Below are 18,315 nucleotides of genomic sequence, written 5' to 3'. Positions count from 1 at the left end.
GGAAACTAATCTCTTGAATAATTATTTTTTAAGCATTTACTCTTGCATTTGATAATTAAATAATTCAATTTAGAAAAAAAGTCATTAATTACAATTCTAAATTCAGCAGCAATGAGTTCAATGTCCTACGGTGAGGATTGAATTAATTTTGAGTTGTAGGTACGTTAGGCTTTATCTGAATTAGAAGGGGATGAGGAATTATTTACATTTTTAACAAAGAAATGGATTTAATTACTGGATGGGAGAGGGAGAAGGGAGGATGGGGCAGGAAAGTGGGGTGTCATGGTCCCTTATTCTCGTCGCTTAAAGAGTCTCCGGAGCACCTCTTCCTTAGCGATTTACTTCGTAAAGTACCCATTAATACTCTCCTTCATGGCATTCATATAGTTTTATAATATCGACATACATTCCTTAAGTATTATAAAAGAGAATATTAACTGGGCATAAGCAGAAACAAACTGGTAAGGAAGAGATGTTAGGGAGCCTACTATGTTGACGAGAATACTGGCCAAGGAGAGGTGCAGGAGCAAGGGTGAAGGCGGCCCTGTTCCCCCCAGTCAGGTAGTCTATAGTCGGTTTACTCTAAGCTGACAAAGATCCGTAACGCTTTTCAGCTTAGTTGATTGGCCAAGCGTAGCCAGACTAGAAAGTTTGATTAACTACCAAGGATTCTCATTACTACCTCATATCTAAGGTTCATGGAATTTCATGCAACCACAACTTTGTATTCAAGTTGTGAGAGTGGCACAGTTCCGTTACATGAAACTAAACCGACTACATCATCGCCTACCTGCCTGACCAAGCTCACCTGCCTCACCGTCAGCCAGGTGTGAGGCGCTGGTGTGGCTGTGTTAGGACAGGCCCACCCTACACCACACAGGCATCACCATCACTGAGAGCATGTCATAAATTATATTTTGCATAATAGAGCATATGGAGTTATATGTAACCATGCGCATGTACATAATATGCATGTACATAGTGCTGTACATACAAGTACACATTTGCAAATGCATGAGGATATAGTCGTGCATACCTCATAAACATATGCATTACCATTTCGTTTATTTAAGATAATTATGTAGAGACAGGATGTGGAGTGGTCCCCACGGAGGGGAGGGAAGGAGAGGGAGGGAGGAATGGAGGAAGGGTGGGAGGTGTGGCAGCAGCACTGAAACAGCTGCCTTGGCGCCACAGGCCAGGCAGTAGGTGAGGTGAGGTGAGATTAGGTGAGGTGAGGTGGGGAAAAAACTGCCGGCAGTGTCCTGCCTGGGGGTTGCCAGGGGCTGCGGAGTCACCCGCATAATAATAAAAAATGACCTGGTGAAAAATACATTGTGCGGCTTTCAGTAACCAAAAATTAAAAACTATAAAAATGCAGCATTTCTGTGCTCAGTCAATACTTGAAAAATTGTACACACAGCATTCGAAAGAGGAAAATTCATAAAAGTTCCTTCCTACTCTTCGTTTCAAACGCATTTAAAAATTTTAAATAGATTCGTATGCTAGGATGTGAAGTGTGCGAAGTGAGGAGTGTGATGCTAGAGGTAGGTCATGCAGAGGTAGTTTGTGGGGAGGGAGGAGGAGAGGGAGGGACAGGGAGGATAGATATGTGGCTCCAGAGGGACGGGGCGAGACAACATCCTTCCTCCATATCCTCCTCCTCCTGCTCTTCTCGCTGGCAGGCAGGTCTGCCCTTAGTGTAGGGTGAAATTTTGAGAGTGAATTTAGGATCACTAGCATGGCTCTCACACCTCGCAGCCAGGCTCCCATACAGGCCCTGGCTTGGACTTTGGGTAAGAATATTTAGGTGCACTAAAACCTAAGGGTTCATTTGTACAATGCAAGAGTGTAAATGGATGCTACTGTGGCTCTCTGGTATATTAGGGTCTCTCTGAACTTATATTTACGGAGCAGTTGTGATCTATCTAGGCGGGATTGAACTGAAATAATTTCGAATACTGTAAGATTTAAGTACAATGCAATTTTGATGCAACTGTGAATGAAGAAGAGGTAAAGCATCCATAAAGTTTTAAACTGACATAGAGTCAATAAGGCTGTGTGCTCAGTTCCTTTGAACCTGGGCTTGGTAAATACATAAGGCTTTATAATACTGCAAATGGAAAAAGGAAATATTCTTTTCTAGCTTTGATAAAGTGCAGCAAAAAAATAATCTCAGGGTGTTGATGTGTAAAGCTAATAAGAACTCACGTCTACTCAAGACGGAACTACAAGTTACTTTTTCTCTTCTTTGGTCACATTAATAAAATGCTCATAAGTCAGTTTAATCACGTTTGTACTGTTTTACGTAGTGGAGCGAAAAACAAATATTTCCTCTGCCCAGACTCATCTCCGTCTACCACAATGGCCCTACTCAGAGATACACCACGGCCACCAAAGGCATTGACCAGTAATTTAAAAGAACCAAGTGCTAGGTAGCAAATATTAGACAAAGGTGGTAGTGCAGTGCTTTTTACTTTACAAGCTACTCTTTGGTGTTATTTAGAACCTCACACTGTTTTTGGATGACACGTTTCTTAATCATCGTGACTGACAATAACTGGCAAGAAAATAATTATTTTCAGTGACAAACTCCGAAAGGCAACACTTCTTATAATTCTATACTGACATTCTCTGTTAACCTATCTGTGGTAATAGATGAACTCTGCAACTGCTGAAAAAAGAAGGGAAGTGAGAGAGGAAGAAAAAGAACTGAGACAGAAATGAAAGAAAATAAGTGAAGAGGCAAAAGGAGTACAAGGAATGTAATAGAAATGTTTGGAGAGAGTAAGAATATATGGCTGACAGCGGACTAAGGGAGGGATACGGGAAGAGGAGAGCAGAGGAGAGAGAAGGGGGGAGGAGAGTCAGCTGCGGGAGAGAGGGGAGAGGCTGGGTGAGAGAAAGAGAGAGGGGAGGAGTTGGAAGAAGAGGAGGGGAGGGTGTGATGTAGAGGAAAAGCTTAGAAAGAAAGTTATAAGATATTTTACGGAAGGAATGCAAAACTGGAATGGGAGATAAACCACAGAAATGGAGAGAAGGAATTTTAAAATGAAGATAAAGAATAAAGAAATGAAAAGAAAATGGAGGAAGGAGGAAGAAGGAAAAGAGAGAAAGGAAGAGGTAGGGGAGGAGAGGAAGGAGGCATGAAGGAGAAGGAATAAGTGATGTGGGAAGAAAGACTGGAGAAAGAAGACTGGAGAAAGAAGGAGGGAAATGACACAAAGCTGAGAAAAATATGGGAGAAATATGAAAGCAAAGGAGGGTGGAAGACATAAACAAAGGAGAAAGAGAGGAAATAAGAAGGAGATATCAAGGACGAAAAAAAACAACAACAGATAAGATGGGAGGAGAGAAGATAAGGGAGAAAGGGAATAGAAGGAAGTAAAGAATGAAAGGAAGAAGGAATTAGAAAGGAAAAATAAATATGGGAGGGAGAGAAGACAAGGAAGGGAGGAAGAAGGGAGACAAAAAGGGAGAGGAGATGGCAGTAGCAAGAAGACATGAACTTTAAAGGAATGTGGAAGGCGAAAGAGAGAGAGAGAGAGAGAGAGAGAGAGAGAGAGAGAGAGAGAGAGAGAGAGAGAGAGAGAGAGAGAGAGAGAGAGAGAGAGAGAAAGCGTGTGTGTGTGTGTGTGTGTGTGTGTGTGTGTGTGTGTGTGTGTGTCAGTTTAAGAGCCAAGAGCCAGGGTGTGTGAGCGAGCCAGACATTCATGCATGGCAACACTAGGGCGGTGACGTCATGCACACCCACATCGCCCCCACCCACCACCCACCCACCGCCCACCACCCACCAAGACCAGTTTTCTTATTAGCAAAGTTCCTCAGACCACAACAGCCAGCCAGAAATGTATCACGCCATCATAAAGACCAGATTATGGTGAAAGAGTCCTAAGTATTTCAGAATTAAAGCCAGTTTAGATTATGAATATTTAGCGTCATGCATAGCCATCATTGCAGAGCTGCCGTGATACATTTTTGACTGACTGGACATCAAGAGGCCATGACATTTTTATTATTTACAGGCCAGTGCTTCCACAATGCAAATATTAAGCAAAAATGACTGTGCCTGGTCCCCCCTCCCCTGTGGGTAGGGGTGGGGTGGTGTTGGGTGAGGATGGAGGTGGGGGACAGGGGGGGCGGCCACCCTCTCACACCTACCCCTCAGGATCAGCGCTGCGTGGCGTCAACACGAAAAAAAGAGAAAAAATAAAAGTGACCCATCTTGTCATACTAAATCATAATGGTAACAACAATAGCTAAGAAAATTAACCGCTTCACCACGATAACGTCTTATATTATCCTACTCTTGCTGCCTCCAGACGATTTTCTTCAGCTTAGGAGAGATTTTGGTAACTGGAGAGGGTTAAATAGGGCCCTTAGTAATCCCTCTAAAGAAGTGATTTCCCCCCCCCAAAAAAAAAAAAAACTATTAAAAAAAAAAATCATCTTGACACAGCTAAACGTAATTTATATAAGACGTTAACGTGCTGAATCGGTTAACAGCTCTTCAACCAACAGAGTAAAATATGTACACACGCACTGACAAAACACACATGTTAACACACGCACGCACACACATACATCCTCACGCGGCGAATTATTATTTAATACTATATTTAGCTCATTTAATACCGCATTCATAAATCCAAGTACCACATATAAAGCGTGTACATACACACACACACGCACACACACACACACACACACACACACACACACACACACACACACACACACACACACACACACACACACACATACACATATACTCACACAAGCACATAGACAATGCTTAGTTTCTCATCGGAACGATATCATGTTCATCTTCGATCAATACAGCACCCATAAAGTCCATGAACACACACACACACACACACACACACACACACACACACACTTGTCACGGGTAACGAAGTCTCCAAACAGCGAGGTGAAATATGAGCAGAGAGGAGTGAACGGTAGTGAGAGGTGGTGGGAAAGAGAGGCTGTGTGTGGGAGAGAGGTGGTCTTGCACTCACACCAAAACACTTTCCTAGACATTCCTATATACCTCAGCTTAATAAATGGAGTTCTGGGAGCTCAGTCGTATCTTATTCGCCTCTCAATTGTGTGAGGAGCATAACTGTGGTGACCAGTTAAGGTTGATGCTGGTTCTATGTCCTTTATATGATAACAGATGTTGGTACCTTGTTGATTCATACCAATGACGCACATACAAGCATGACTAATACAACACCTTATCACAGTCAGCTGTTCTCACTCATCATGCTTTTAACTCACACTATTCTCTCTCTCTCACACTTCCATCATTCACTCACACACTGCTCTCATTCGCTAACATTCTACTCACACTCACAGTGTTCGCACTCACACTTCTCTCACTCACACTTCTTACACTCTTCCAGCCTTTACACACACAGTTATTTCAGTGTAACTCCCTCAGTACGATGCAATTTCTTGTATTTTATTCTTGGTACCGCCAAACGCTTGTTCTCATCTTAGGGAAGGCCTCTCGTATTGTCAGTGTTAATCTCCTTCCACTCTTATTACTGTGTCACATCTTACTCCCACACCCCTCACTTCAGCTTCTCTCACTTTAACTACTTTCACTCACATCAATCTCCAACTCCTATCACTTTAGCTTCTCTTGTTCTCATTATTCTCACTCACATCTCACTCCTACTCCTTTCACTCCTGCTCCTCTCACTCCTACTACTCTCACTCCTGCTCTTCTCTCTCTAACTCCTCTCACTCTTGTTCCTCTCTCTTTTATTCATCTCACTCCTGCTTATCTCCCTCTTACTCCTCTCATGCCTGCTTCTCCCAGTCATGCAGTTGCTCATAAGATGATAAAGATGAATAAAAGTCCCAGCTTATGTATAGGTGATCGTCGTCCTGCCAGTCACCTATGCAACATGCTTCCTGGGGTTAGCACGGGTGGGGTGGGGATCGGGGGTACACAGTGGCAACAATCTTTACATTTAGTGATTTCCCTGACTTAAGGTTGAGAGAAATATTTAGCACTGAATGTACTGATTTGCTGAGATTCTGTAAACTCCAACAGGTGGATATTAAGTTGAAGGCATTTTTAACCTTTTCAGTACATGATTTTTTTTTTTTGTTACCTGAGAGACCTATTGGATGGAAAAGGTTAATTCTTGAAAGGACAGGGTACGATAATTATTTTTCTGATTAACGCTAGACTGTATTATTTAAATGAAAGAAACTCCTACTCTGCAAAGATTTTAAGCATATACAGACGGTTCAGTATCAGGTGGTAATAATAGTGGCAAAGGAAGACACAGTGAAAAAGTGAGATTTTTTTTTTTTTTTTTTTTCGTCAACGGGTGGCCTTTATATGAACCTTGGCTGTGTCTTCCTTTGCCATTTTTTTTTTTTTTACCGGCATGTCAGTATGAATATTCCACACTGTACTGCCCGCACCCCACCAGCCACACAGCACAGCACAGCACACAAACGTTGCTGTTCCCGTCATTATGTATTCTTACTCAGCCTAGCCCGTCACACTTCTAGGTAGGACGATTTGACGAGGTAAATGTTATTATCAAACCAAGCGAAAATAACTGAAAACATTGGCCGTGTTCTTGAGGTCCAGGAATCTCTCTCGCACCTCTGCCTTACTTATTTGCTTTACTTATTTTGCACCTCAGTCAGCTCTTGCATCTTATCCTCATCTTTATAAAAAATGAATGCGTGGGTGAACAGTACATAGGAAAATTTAACCTTTGCGTGGGACATAATCTTGTTCATATAAATCTTGCCGCTGATGGGCGATTTTACTTAATTTAGAACAGATCTTTTGTGGTGAAGGGGTCAATAAAGGCTATACAGTATATAACATCCTCAGATATAAAAGTCAATGAAAAATGAAATAATCTATACTGGCAGCAAAGGCAGAATATATAAGAAGCCACAGGAGTTATTGAGTAAAGATGTTATATGCAATGAATGAATAAATAAATAAATAAATGATAGCGAAGAGGTGCTGAGGGAACCTTCCAACCCACTAGAATACGGCCCAGTTTGTAGTACAGAACCAAATCTTAACATTACTCTGAAAAGGAATGCCATAACAACTCAGTCAAGATCTAAAACAGCTTTTCACTGTCAAAATCATCGTTCAAGCAAATAATACGCCATTTACCTTGTTCCTCGTCTTCCTTACCTCATGTCCATCGCCTTCCTGCCTCCCTTACCCACCTTCCTCTTCCCTACACCCTCTTAGGTAGTTCGCTATCATGGAAATTCGTTAACCCCTTCAGTACTAAGGCGGTTCTGAAAATTCATCCTTACTACCTCATCAGGGTTTGACCTTACTTAGGGGAAATCATTCATAGTCAGAGGATTATAAACTATCTCCAGTGACCCCTCCAAACGAATTTATTTAGCTTAGAGGACACGTTGTAAAGAATAGGATAAATTGTATGGTCAGACTGGAATTTTAAGAAACACACCAGAACATAATGGTGACACATGAAATGTAACTTATTTCTGAACCAAATTTTTTGTGGTTCAGTTCAGTCTTTCCCTTTTTTCTCCCAAATGTTCTTCTACTCTCCCCTCTCCATCCACGCATCCTCAACTTCTCTCGATAAACTGTACGGTCACACTGGAATCCCAGGCTGCAAACAAGAACATAACGGCGACACAAAAGTGTAATTTTTTTTTTTTAAATTAGATATTTGGGGGGTTCAGTTCGGTCCTTCCCCGTTTATTTCCGCCTGTCCTCCCACTCCTTCCTCTCCATCCACGTCTCCCTAACTTCTCTCCTATTACAGTCATTAACCAGTGAACGGATTAGGTTAGTAGAGGGGAAGAGGAACAGAAAACTTTTTAACATTGTCTTCAGGGTTAAATGAGGCAATACGTCTGGTAGTCACTGTTTTCGTTTTCATTACATATGATAAAAACTATCCCATGTTCTACTATTGGCATGAAATCTGTTGCTACTACGCTAAGTATTTTAAATAAACTTTTATAAATATCAGCACGACAACAGAGGTAAAATTCGAAATAAGTCACAGGTGTATTTAGATGATTCTGAATAACTACACCACGAGTACCACTATAAATAGATAATATTTTCTAGGTATTTTGGACGTGACTGCAGAAAATCACTGATGAAGCTAGAAGACTGAATATCCAACCCTCTACCTACTGACTTCCAATTCATTATTTTATTTTGGCTTCACATCTCAGATAATTTCATCCAGCTGTGTGTGACCCTCGTATCTACAGTTTTAACCTTCTACTCCATCTGCTTAAACACACAGTAGACTGTATGAGTAAACTAGACAGAACATAAAAACAATTCAATTTCCACACTACCCTTCAGAGATACACCTTCCCTTCTGTCAGACCCCATGCAAAAGTTTGTGGCCTGCATTCTCTAAGAGTAAGGAAGCTCCCAAATACCTTTTCCTAAGCAATTTATTTGGCTTCTTACACCTTACTGTCCTCTTTTGTGGTACATAAATTCCTCCAATATCGCCATACACTGCATTAATAACGTACAAAATTATATTGGCCACCCATATCCAAAAATAAATAGCCAAAGAAGAGGGGTTCGGGAGCTTTCTTAATCCACAAACAGAACACCATTTTCTCTCTTCCATAGTCTCCTCGTCTCTCACCATCTGTTTTGAGTTTTCCCCTCTGTTCTCCTCTCTCCCCTCGCCAAGACACTCACATCCCTTCGAAGCATCTTAATTGCATTTCCGGTCCTCCTCCTTCCGTCTCATAGCCCTTAATCATTTGATTTTCTTGGTTTCCTTATTATTCTGGAGAACGTCTGAAGGTGCACAAGAGAATCGTAGGAACCAAATAGAAAAAATAAGACTCTCGTAGCCCCTCAAACTACCTTAATTCTACTCACAGTCTTCCTCCTTCCTTCTCACAGCCCTTATCCCTCTTACTGTTTTCTGGTTTCTATATTATTTTGGAAAACGTTTGGCGGTTGTACTATGTTGAAGAAAATAATAGGACCCCCCCCCCACTAAAAATTTTTAAATTATCCACATTAATCATATCACCCCGATGACGTGATTTGTATTTCATTTTTGCTATCACCGGAGGATTTTAGCTTCTGGGATACCTTCTAATTGGTGGAGTAAGATTTAGCGATTATTAACCCTTTTGCTACCCATTACTACGAGACCCTATTCTAAGCTGAAGCGAACTGCGTGTTAGTAACAGCAATAAAGTATAAAGCTATGTCATCTGCTTGAAGGAGTTAACAATCACATGTAATCCTCCTTGTCCAACTCTGATCCCTCGTTAAGCACGCTGATCCTTCTCCCTAGACTTTAATCCCCTTTCAAACCCGTCTGATCCTCCTCCTTCAACCTCAGTCCCCTACCAAGAACATCCACTAGTCTTCCTCTAATCTTGATCCCCAATTTCTAATCCTCCTTCTTAAATATTGATCCCTTGAACCTCCTAAAAACTCGATCCTTTACTAAACACATCTAAGCTTCCTCTTCCAACCACTGTCCTCTAATCTTAATCTTGATCCTTATTTATCACTTTTAATCCTCCTTCTTTGACCTTGATCCCCTAAACCTCCTTAAAACTCGATCCTCTACTACATAAATCTAATCCTCCTCCTCCTCCAACCAATCTCATCCTCCACTCGTCCTCCCACTCACCCTTCAATGTCGTCCTCGTCCTTCTCGTTCCTGAGGGGTGGCTTGATGGCGTCACCCTTGCCCACCACACACACGTCACACTTGAGGTAGCCTTTGGGGCCGCCCGTGATGTCGTCTGGGTCCGTCAGCAAAGCCCATTTGTGGTAAAACTGGTGCTCTGGAAAAAACAGCAGTAAAAATGATCAAAACAAAACAAGAACTACACCTGAAGTAAACGAAAAAGAAAAAGAAACACAAAATATAATGCAAACAAAAATACAACATCAAATCAGAACAAAAATAAATCAAAAGAAAACGATATCTAAACACAGTGTAGCGAAACAATAAAAAACAAAACTCTTGAGGTAGCCCATGGGTCCACCAGTGATAAAGAATATGTTGGGGTGATAAAAACAAAATCCAAACGAAACAGAATAAAATGAAACAAACACAGAAATAAAAAATAAAATACAAATAACTATAAAAAGAAAAACTCAGACTTGAAAATAAAAACAGCATGAAAATAATGAAGAAGTTGATAAAGATACAAAGCTAAAACTTGAGGTAACCCCTGACTCCACCCTTGAAGTCGTCTAAGTTAGTCAGCAACCCCCATTTGAGGCTGACCTGGTGCTCTGAGGGTGAGAGGAAGAAAGGAATAATTAAGGTCGGATCATAGTCATCATCATCACTATCAACCATCATCATCATCATCATCATCAACATCAGTACCACAAAATTCATCTATCCTCATCCTCATCCTCGTCATCATCACCATCAGTACCTCAAATTTCATCAATCATCATCATCATCATCATCATCAATACTAAAAGCCTCTTCTATCATCATCATCATTCACTTCTCCCCACGGTGAATGCACATATACTAGTGAATATGCTGACCAAAAACTAAATATATCTCTCTCGTAGGATAGCAAACAGGGTAAGCCAAAGGGAACGGTGTGTGTTGTGGGGAGTTAGTGGAAAAAGCAATTACTCTATGAAAGACAGATTAGTTGACGGGGGAAGATGTGACGGAGCAGGCAAATAAAATATATATTGGAGGGAGAGCTGCTGGGAGACGAGGAAAAGAAGGAGAGATAGAAAGAGGAGGGAAGAGGGAGAGTCAGACAGAGGAGCCAAGGTGTGGAGGGATTGGTAAATGCTGACGAGGTAAACGATAACAGTGTATTTGTACTTCTAGACATGAATTCAAACCCATAAAACAGAGACAAAACTCGTATTCTTCTCTCAATATCTATTTGTCCATCTATCTATCTGTTAAAAGACCAATACAGGGATAGATGAGGAATAAATACAGGGAAATCATACACATTCTGACGTCACTGCGATGTCTTCCGAAGTACCAGCAGTAGTTGCAACCCCAGGCTCATCTGAAGGTGAACCCGGTGGACTGCAGGCTGAAGTTGTCCTCTTCCTGGAGCCGACCATCCTCTTTCGGCGGGTTAGGGAGGGAAATGAGAGACGTTTGTATTATCAGGCAGCTCCACCGCCAACTCATAACGGTGCCACCACATGAAGGCGTCTCTCTCCAGCACTCTTAAGGGGTTTAATTACAGGTAAGGGGGTAGGACACTCACCTGGCTGGGACCACACCGTCGCCACGTCCAGTTTGAAGCTGCCCAGTACCTTGTTGGACCTCAGGATGTTGCGACTCTGGAGGACCTGCTCGTGTGCGTGTGCGTGTGCGTGTGTGAGTGCGTTTGGTGTGCACAGGTCGGGTTTGGGAATGAGTGAGTGAGAGTGCGGTTTAGTGCATTTTGCGTGTATAAGTGAGGTGCAGTATTGAGTATAGAAATGAGGATTGAGTGCGTTTCATGTTTCCAGTGAGCATTTGAGTGAGTTTTGAGTGCATTTCACGTTTCACACAAATTGTGACATCGAGTGTATGGGTGTGCAGTTGGGTGCAAAAAGGCGTGTAAAGATGAATATATATGTCAACAATAAAGTCAAACCATGACCCAATCCCGTGTGTGTGTGTGTGTGTGTGTGTGTGTGTGTGTGTGTGTGTGTGTGTGTGTGTGTGTGTGTGTGTGTGTGTGTGTGTGAGCGAGAAAGAGAGAGCAATACAGGTGTGAGAGGTAATAATCAGGCCGTCAGAAGTGCAGGTAAAAATATGTCACCCTTAATTAACGTCCGGAGAGAGAGAGAGAGAGAGAGAGAGAGAGAGAGAGAGAGAGAGAGAGAGAGAGAGAGAGAGAGAGAGAGTTAGTTCAGGAATGCCAAAATCAGAGTACCTGGATAATTAACCTATAATACTGCCTACTCCTTGCTGTAATCTTGCTCCTACTGGCAGAATGTGAGCAGGAAATTGGGTCTTGGAGCAGAGTCAAGATTAACCAGGAATTATAATGATTAAAGCTACCTCTAAATATCTGGCTTTGTCAATTTCTGATTATTTTTCTTTTTATTTTTCATTTATTATTTTTTTTTTACCGTAATCCCACTTGCAAACGTTCATTTCCCAGTTGCTTCACGAATCTGTTTTTACTTTTTAAATAATTACTTTAGAAATGAAGACATGCAAATCTTCTTCCCTGACCCATTGCCCCTCATCCTTCTCTACTTGCTCTTTCCTCTTCTTTTTCCCCAGTTCCTTGTTCCTCCTCTCCCCATTTCTCTTTCTATCACCCTATTTCCTGTTTTCAAAAGTAACATTATGTCATCCTTTATCTGTGAAAATAACAACTAACTTCTGATATTTGCAAGTTATTTATACAGATATCTTCTCTTTCTGTTAATCTATTGGATCTACGAAACACTTTGAGTAATATCGGTATGTCTTAGCGAGGCCTTAAAGAAATAAAGCAGAGGCACAAAAGTAAAGTTTGGGGGTCACTGGAACTAGGCCACTGTCCGCTGACCCTAATGCCGCGTCGGAGAAATGTCAGACGTCCTCCCCCTCCCTCATACCTTGTGTTACACCCTGTCACAAAAGAGGCAGGATAAAAAAAAAAGGGGAGGGGGGATAAGGAAGGGGATGTAGCTGCGTCATTGCCTGTGTCTTGACCCTTTTCTCTCTTTTGTTGGAGTCAAAGCAGTCTGATGCTAAAAGATTGGGTATTCAAGGACACAGAGTATAATAATGCAGACAGGAGGAACAAGTGAGGAAGAGTGGAAGAAAAATGAAGAAAGTTAGGGAGGAAACGAATGACAAGAAAAATGAGGAGAAGCAAGAGGAGGCAGAACACTATGAAGAGAAAATTAGGAAAGAAAACAGCGGACAAAATATAGAGGAGTAAAAAAGTGAGGAGACAAAGTGGGCAGAAAACTGGTGAAAGAAATGTGAGGACAGGTGCAGCATGGTGGTGGTGGCGGTGATGGTGAGTGACAGATACATCGGTCACTGACACGAGCTGCGGTGTGTGTCTGGGTGATGGTGCCATAAAGACAGCATGGCGCCCATGAATTAAAAAAAAAAAAGCAAAAATATAAGGTTGGAGGTATACCGCGGGCGCGGAAGAGTGTGGCGACATCCATCTTGAACCAACCAATAACCTCGCCCTTGGAGAAAAACTTCCTGGAGTGGAGGACCTGTGAGTATGAGGTGGAGTCAGGGGGAATGGAAGGGGGGTTAGAGTTAGAGGGAGTGGAGAAGGAGGTGGACTGGAGGATGAGGTGGAGTTAGAGGGAGTAGAGGAGAGGGAGGAAAGAAGAGTGAGATGGAGATGGATATGAAGTGGAGAAGGAAAATGAGTGACAGGGAAAGGTGAGAGAGAATTGCCAGGGAAAGGAAGACGAAGCGTGAGTCAGAGAGGGGAGGAAGACATGGAGTAAGAGGCAGTGGAGTAGAGCAAGGAGTGAGAGGGAGAGAGGATATAGCTGAAGAGAGAAATGCGATGAAGTGGAGGAAAGAGCGGGGGAAAAGGAGAAAGAGAAGGAATAAGAGGAAGAGGGGATGCAGAGCTGGAAGAACCTGAATGATGGGGTTTTAGTGGTGGCATCTTTGCTGATGGAGGAAGACGGAAGCCATGACGGGGAATAAAAGGAGATGGGATACTGAGGACAGAGGGTGGGAAGGAGGAACAAGGAACTGGAGAAAAGGAAGAGGAAAGAGAGAGGTAAGAAGGAGGAAAAACAAGGAAAGAGAGGAGGGGCAGGGAAGAGGAATACTAAGAGAAATGAGGAATCGGTATACTAAAATGAAGACAAGGACGGGAACTTAATAGCATGTGGAAGGAAATGTGGAAGAAAGATATGAAGAGTAATAAATAAAAGTGATAGAGAAGTAACTGCGGGAAAGAAAAGAGTGAGGGAGTTACAAAGGGGAGCAAAACAGGAAAAGACGACTATCTGAGAGGGTACACACAAATATACACACGCATACATATAAAATTATCTGTAATTTTATCTTCTATCTAATCTATTTATCTATTCCTATCTATCTATCTATCTATCTATCTGCATCTCTTCCCGTCTGTCTGGCTGTGTATTTATTAACTTATCTACCGGGTACCTATTTAACTATTTTAAGCAGACAGGCAGAGAAAGAATGACTGGAAAGAAGAGACAACTAATACCCGAGAAAACGTCCACAGCCGCTTTAAAGAGACAAAAGAGTGATGGCGTGTGAAAACCAGTGGGTAATTGTGTGTGTGTGTGTGTGTGTGTGTGTGTGTGTGTGTGTGTGTGTGTGTGTGTGTGTGTGTGTGTGTGTGTGTGTGTGTGTGTGTGTGTGTGTACCGTGTTATGACGTACACATCCTACACAGCACCAACGCACACACCCTTTCTCCACACAGCCTAACTTAACCTCACATTTAACTTACTCTCACATCTAACCTAATCTAACTTAACCTCAAACTTAACTTAATCTCACACCCAACCCAACCTAACTTAACCTAACCTCACATCTTATTAGTGTCATCTCTCACCCAAGTCAACCCAACCTAACCAAACCTCAGACCCAACTTAATCTCCAACCTGACCCAACCTAAACTAGCCTAACCTTACATCTAAATTTCACACCTAACCTACCTAACTGCACCATTACTTACGCCGTATCATCACAACTAATATGAATGAACCCAAATTAACTAAACCCAATGCTAACTTTATGCAATCTACTTTCACACTCGCCTAATAAAAGCCAGCCTCGTAGGGGGCAAGGGGGCTAAAAGGAAATACGCAGTGCACATATATGGTGAAGAAAAATATAAAAAACACTGGCATCTTAAAATATTTAGTCTTTTTTTCCTACACCAACAAGAATATTTAATTAAGAACAGAACTACAAGAACATAAAGGAAACAAGAGCTTCAAATAACTTACCTGTCAGTTCAAATTAAGAGAGATACATGAAGAAAATAATAAATTTCTTGCTCGCAATGTTTATTCTATTTCTTTTCACATGCAACATCAGTAAATATTTATATAACACATGAAAAATGCATACACCAACCGATCCTTAAAAATTCCTGTTTACTCAGTCAAGGGCCGTACATCAAGGACTGGACGAGAAGCATGAGAGAGAGAGAGAGAGAGAGAGAGAGAGAGAGAGAGAGAGAGAGAGAGAGAGAGAGAGAGAGAGTAAGCACCTGATGTCTGACGCGTTATATTTCCTTTACCTAAACGCTCTGAGAGTGTACCTAAATTTATCAGCACCTCCAGAAAAAAGAAAGAAAAAGAATGCTGGGTGGGTGGGTACGTACACACATAAATTTCAGCATCTTCTTATACAGCGTTCTCTCTTCTCTCTTCGTTTTCTGACCTACTTAAGTAAATTTAAATATATAACTATAATCTACATGGGGACAAGGAAGGTGAGTGGGCGGGTACTTAAGCACATAAACCTACGAAACTTGCTGTATCTCATTTAACTTTGTCCTCGCTCTCTGACCTACTTTAGCTACTTAGGCACATCCCAGACCACCATCCGCCAGAGAAATAAACAAGGAGATAGTACCTGGATTTAGTCTGTACCTTGCCACGATAGGAGACGTGGGGACATATACAAATGAAAGAAAAGCACTCGGGAGGCATATGGTAATCGCCCGCCAGAATATGATGTTGTCCAAGTTACAAGTGCGGCCCCCCCGGGGGGGGCAAAGGGGCGGCATCTCCCCTGGGACCCTTCTCCCGGCGGGTCGGAGGACGGGGCCCCCCTCCCCCCCGAGGGGGTGCCCGGGGGCGGGTGGCGGGGCCTCCCCCCAGGAGGGGACCGGGGATGGGGCTTCCCCCGGAGGGGCCGGGGAGCGGCACCACCCCGGGAGGGGCGGGGCTCCCAGGATTGGGAGGTGGCGGGCCCCCCGGGGGGGAGAAGATTTTGGCGAAATTTTGATACCCTGAAGGTTTCATGCTGATAGCTCAAGCCGTTCATGAGATATACCGGTACTAAAGGCTGGCGATAAAATATGTTGACCTTTGGCAGCCATTTTGCTGACCTTCACCTTGACCCAGAGTGCCCATTTTTTGAACTGGGTCAAGATTTTGGCCAAATCTTGATACCTTGAAAGTTTCAAGTTGATAACTCAAGCCGTTCATGAGATATAATGGAAAACGACACACACACACACACACACACACACACACACACACACACACACACACACACCGCCTTGGTAAAGGAGAGCGATAAGAAACACACAAATTCTTTCATACTTGCCAGCACGCGTTCCTCAGCCCTTTCAAAAATTAGGTTCGTTACTATAATTTACATGAAATAAAAAAAAGTGAGTGGTGACTTAAAAGACACAAACCTAACAATATTTCATGTCATGTTTTACAATTCTGTCCTCGCTTTCCAGCCTCCTTTAGTTAATTAGGTGCATCCCAGACCACGAGCCGCCAGAGACATAAACAAAGGACAGTACCGGGGCCTGGTTTGTACCCCGACACAGAGACAGAGGCGGCAGACTCGGGCGGACGGGAGGGAGAGGAATTTTAAAGAGGAGGTTACAGATGCGGTCCTGTGGTCAGGTGTGGGTGATGAGGGGGAGGGGGACAGGGATTGATGGGTGGGGGGAAGAAGGGAAAGAGAGAGGAGGAAGAAGAGGGAGGGAGGGGTGGTGGAATGAAGGAAAGAAAGAGGAGGAAGGGAACGATGGATGGATGAAGGAGAGAAGCATTAAGAGGTCGGGAGAGGAGAGGCAAAGGAGGAAAGGATGGATGGGAAGGGGATGAGAGAGGGGATGGAGGAAATGAGGTGGAAGTATGCGGGAGATGAAAAGTTAAAGTAAGGCAAAGATGGGAGGGATGGAATGAAGGAAGAGTAAAAACAAGTAGGTGCAAGGCCTAGGGGAAGGATGAACTGGGGGCTTTGGCGAGGGCTGGGGTGGAATGGTGATATTAGGGGAGGGGGTTTGAGGGATGACTCTACTTGGGGGAGGGGGAGATTGCTCAGACTGGAGTGGGGAAGACAGGGAAGATGAATGGCTAAAGGAAATAAACTGATTTCAACTGACTGTAGAAATAAAAATCCTGAGAAAGAGAATACAACGGTACATTACACTGCTGCATTACAAAAGAATATCATAACCACAAATGGCTGCCTTATTCTCATGGGACACTTCTGTTTGGCATACACTGGCTGGGCGTAACTGTGTGTGATGGCGCGCGTACCATATGATATAAAATAAATCAGGAGTAATAAAATACGAAAAAAATAAGAAGAGGAACTGGGTAGATAGTGAAGACGTTACTGGCAAAGGAATAATAAATGACTTGTCCATATTGAGTTAAGGTACTGACAAAGGGAGGAGAGGCAAGGAAAGGGAGAGGATGATGAGGAGGGATGCGAGGAGTAAGGAAGAGAAGCTGGAGATGGGAGGGATGAAGATGAGGTTGAGGAATGAAGGGGAAAAGGAGGGGGACAAGGGGAGGGATGTGGGGAAAAAGGGGTAAGGGATAGAAGTTGGTAGGAGGGATGAGGATGGAGAATAAAGGGGAAAGTGATGGAGGATAAGGGGTGTGAAGGGTTGAGGGATGACGAGATGAACTGAAGGGGGGAAGGCAGATGATAAGAGACAGAGGGGAAAGGAGGGATGAAAGAACTGGTCAGAGGTAGAGGAGGGTCTCGGGGGGGGGGAAGGGGCAATAAAAGGTGAGAGGAGGAATGAGGGTGAGGGACAGAGGGGAAAGGAAGGAAGGGGAAGAACTGCTAAGAGGTTGAGAAGGGTGTGAAAGAAGATATGAAGATGTGAGAAGGGAAAGGCGTATGGAGGAAGAGGCTGAGGGTAAGATACAGAAGAGCAAGATGGGACAGAGCCTGGAACTGAGCATGGATAAGAGTGAGGAGGTGGTACTGGAGTGGGGAAAGACGAGAAGGAACAAGGGCAAGAGAGAGAAGAGAGGGGAAGGAGAGGAGTATGAGGGGTAGAGTGGGAAATTGGTGGGGAGCTGGGAGTCAGTATAGGCCTAAGCTATAATATTACATGTGATATATACGTACCTTTGCTAGTGGAGTCGTATACGTATAAAGTATGGTATTGAATTTGATGTGAAGTGTGGTGTGGGGTGGGGTGGTATGGAAAGGCGGAGTGGTATGCTGTGGTGTTAGAAATGGTTTGGTGTGTTGCTCTGTGGTAGAGTGGTGAGACGTCAATTTTGGCGTGGTTTGGTGTAGTGTGCTGTGTTGCTGTGTGGTGAAGTGGTGAGACGTCAATTTTGGTGTGGTTTGGTGTAGTGTGCTGTGTTTTGTGGTGGTGT

The 18,315-nt window shown here is 43.1% G+C and overlaps 1 protein-coding gene across 1 annotated transcript in view; it reads right to left on the bottom strand.

Moving 5' to 3' along the window:
- Positions 1 to 18,315, bottom strand: part of LOC145398336 (otoferlin-like) — an 89,019-nt gene that overhangs the window by 40,295 nt on the left and 30,409 nt on the right. The window contains 3 exon segments of the mRNA XM_080271226.1: positions 4,162 to 4,176; positions 9,672 to 9,828; positions 11,251 to 11,335. Coding sequence (XP_080127352.1) covers positions 4,162 to 4,176; positions 9,672 to 9,828; positions 11,251 to 11,335 — 257 coding nt within the window.

This window comes from Coenobita brevimanus, chromosome 45 (genome assembly GCF_032717465.1).
Source record: "Coenobita brevimanus isolate Jiangsu-jjx chromosome 45, ASM3271746v2, whole genome shotgun sequence".
Lineage (NCBI taxonomy): Eukaryota > Metazoa > Arthropoda > Malacostraca > Decapoda > Coenobitidae > Coenobita > Coenobita brevimanus.
The sequence above is the reverse complement of the archived record's forward strand: the minus strand, read 5'-3'. Positions and strand labels throughout refer to the sequence as shown.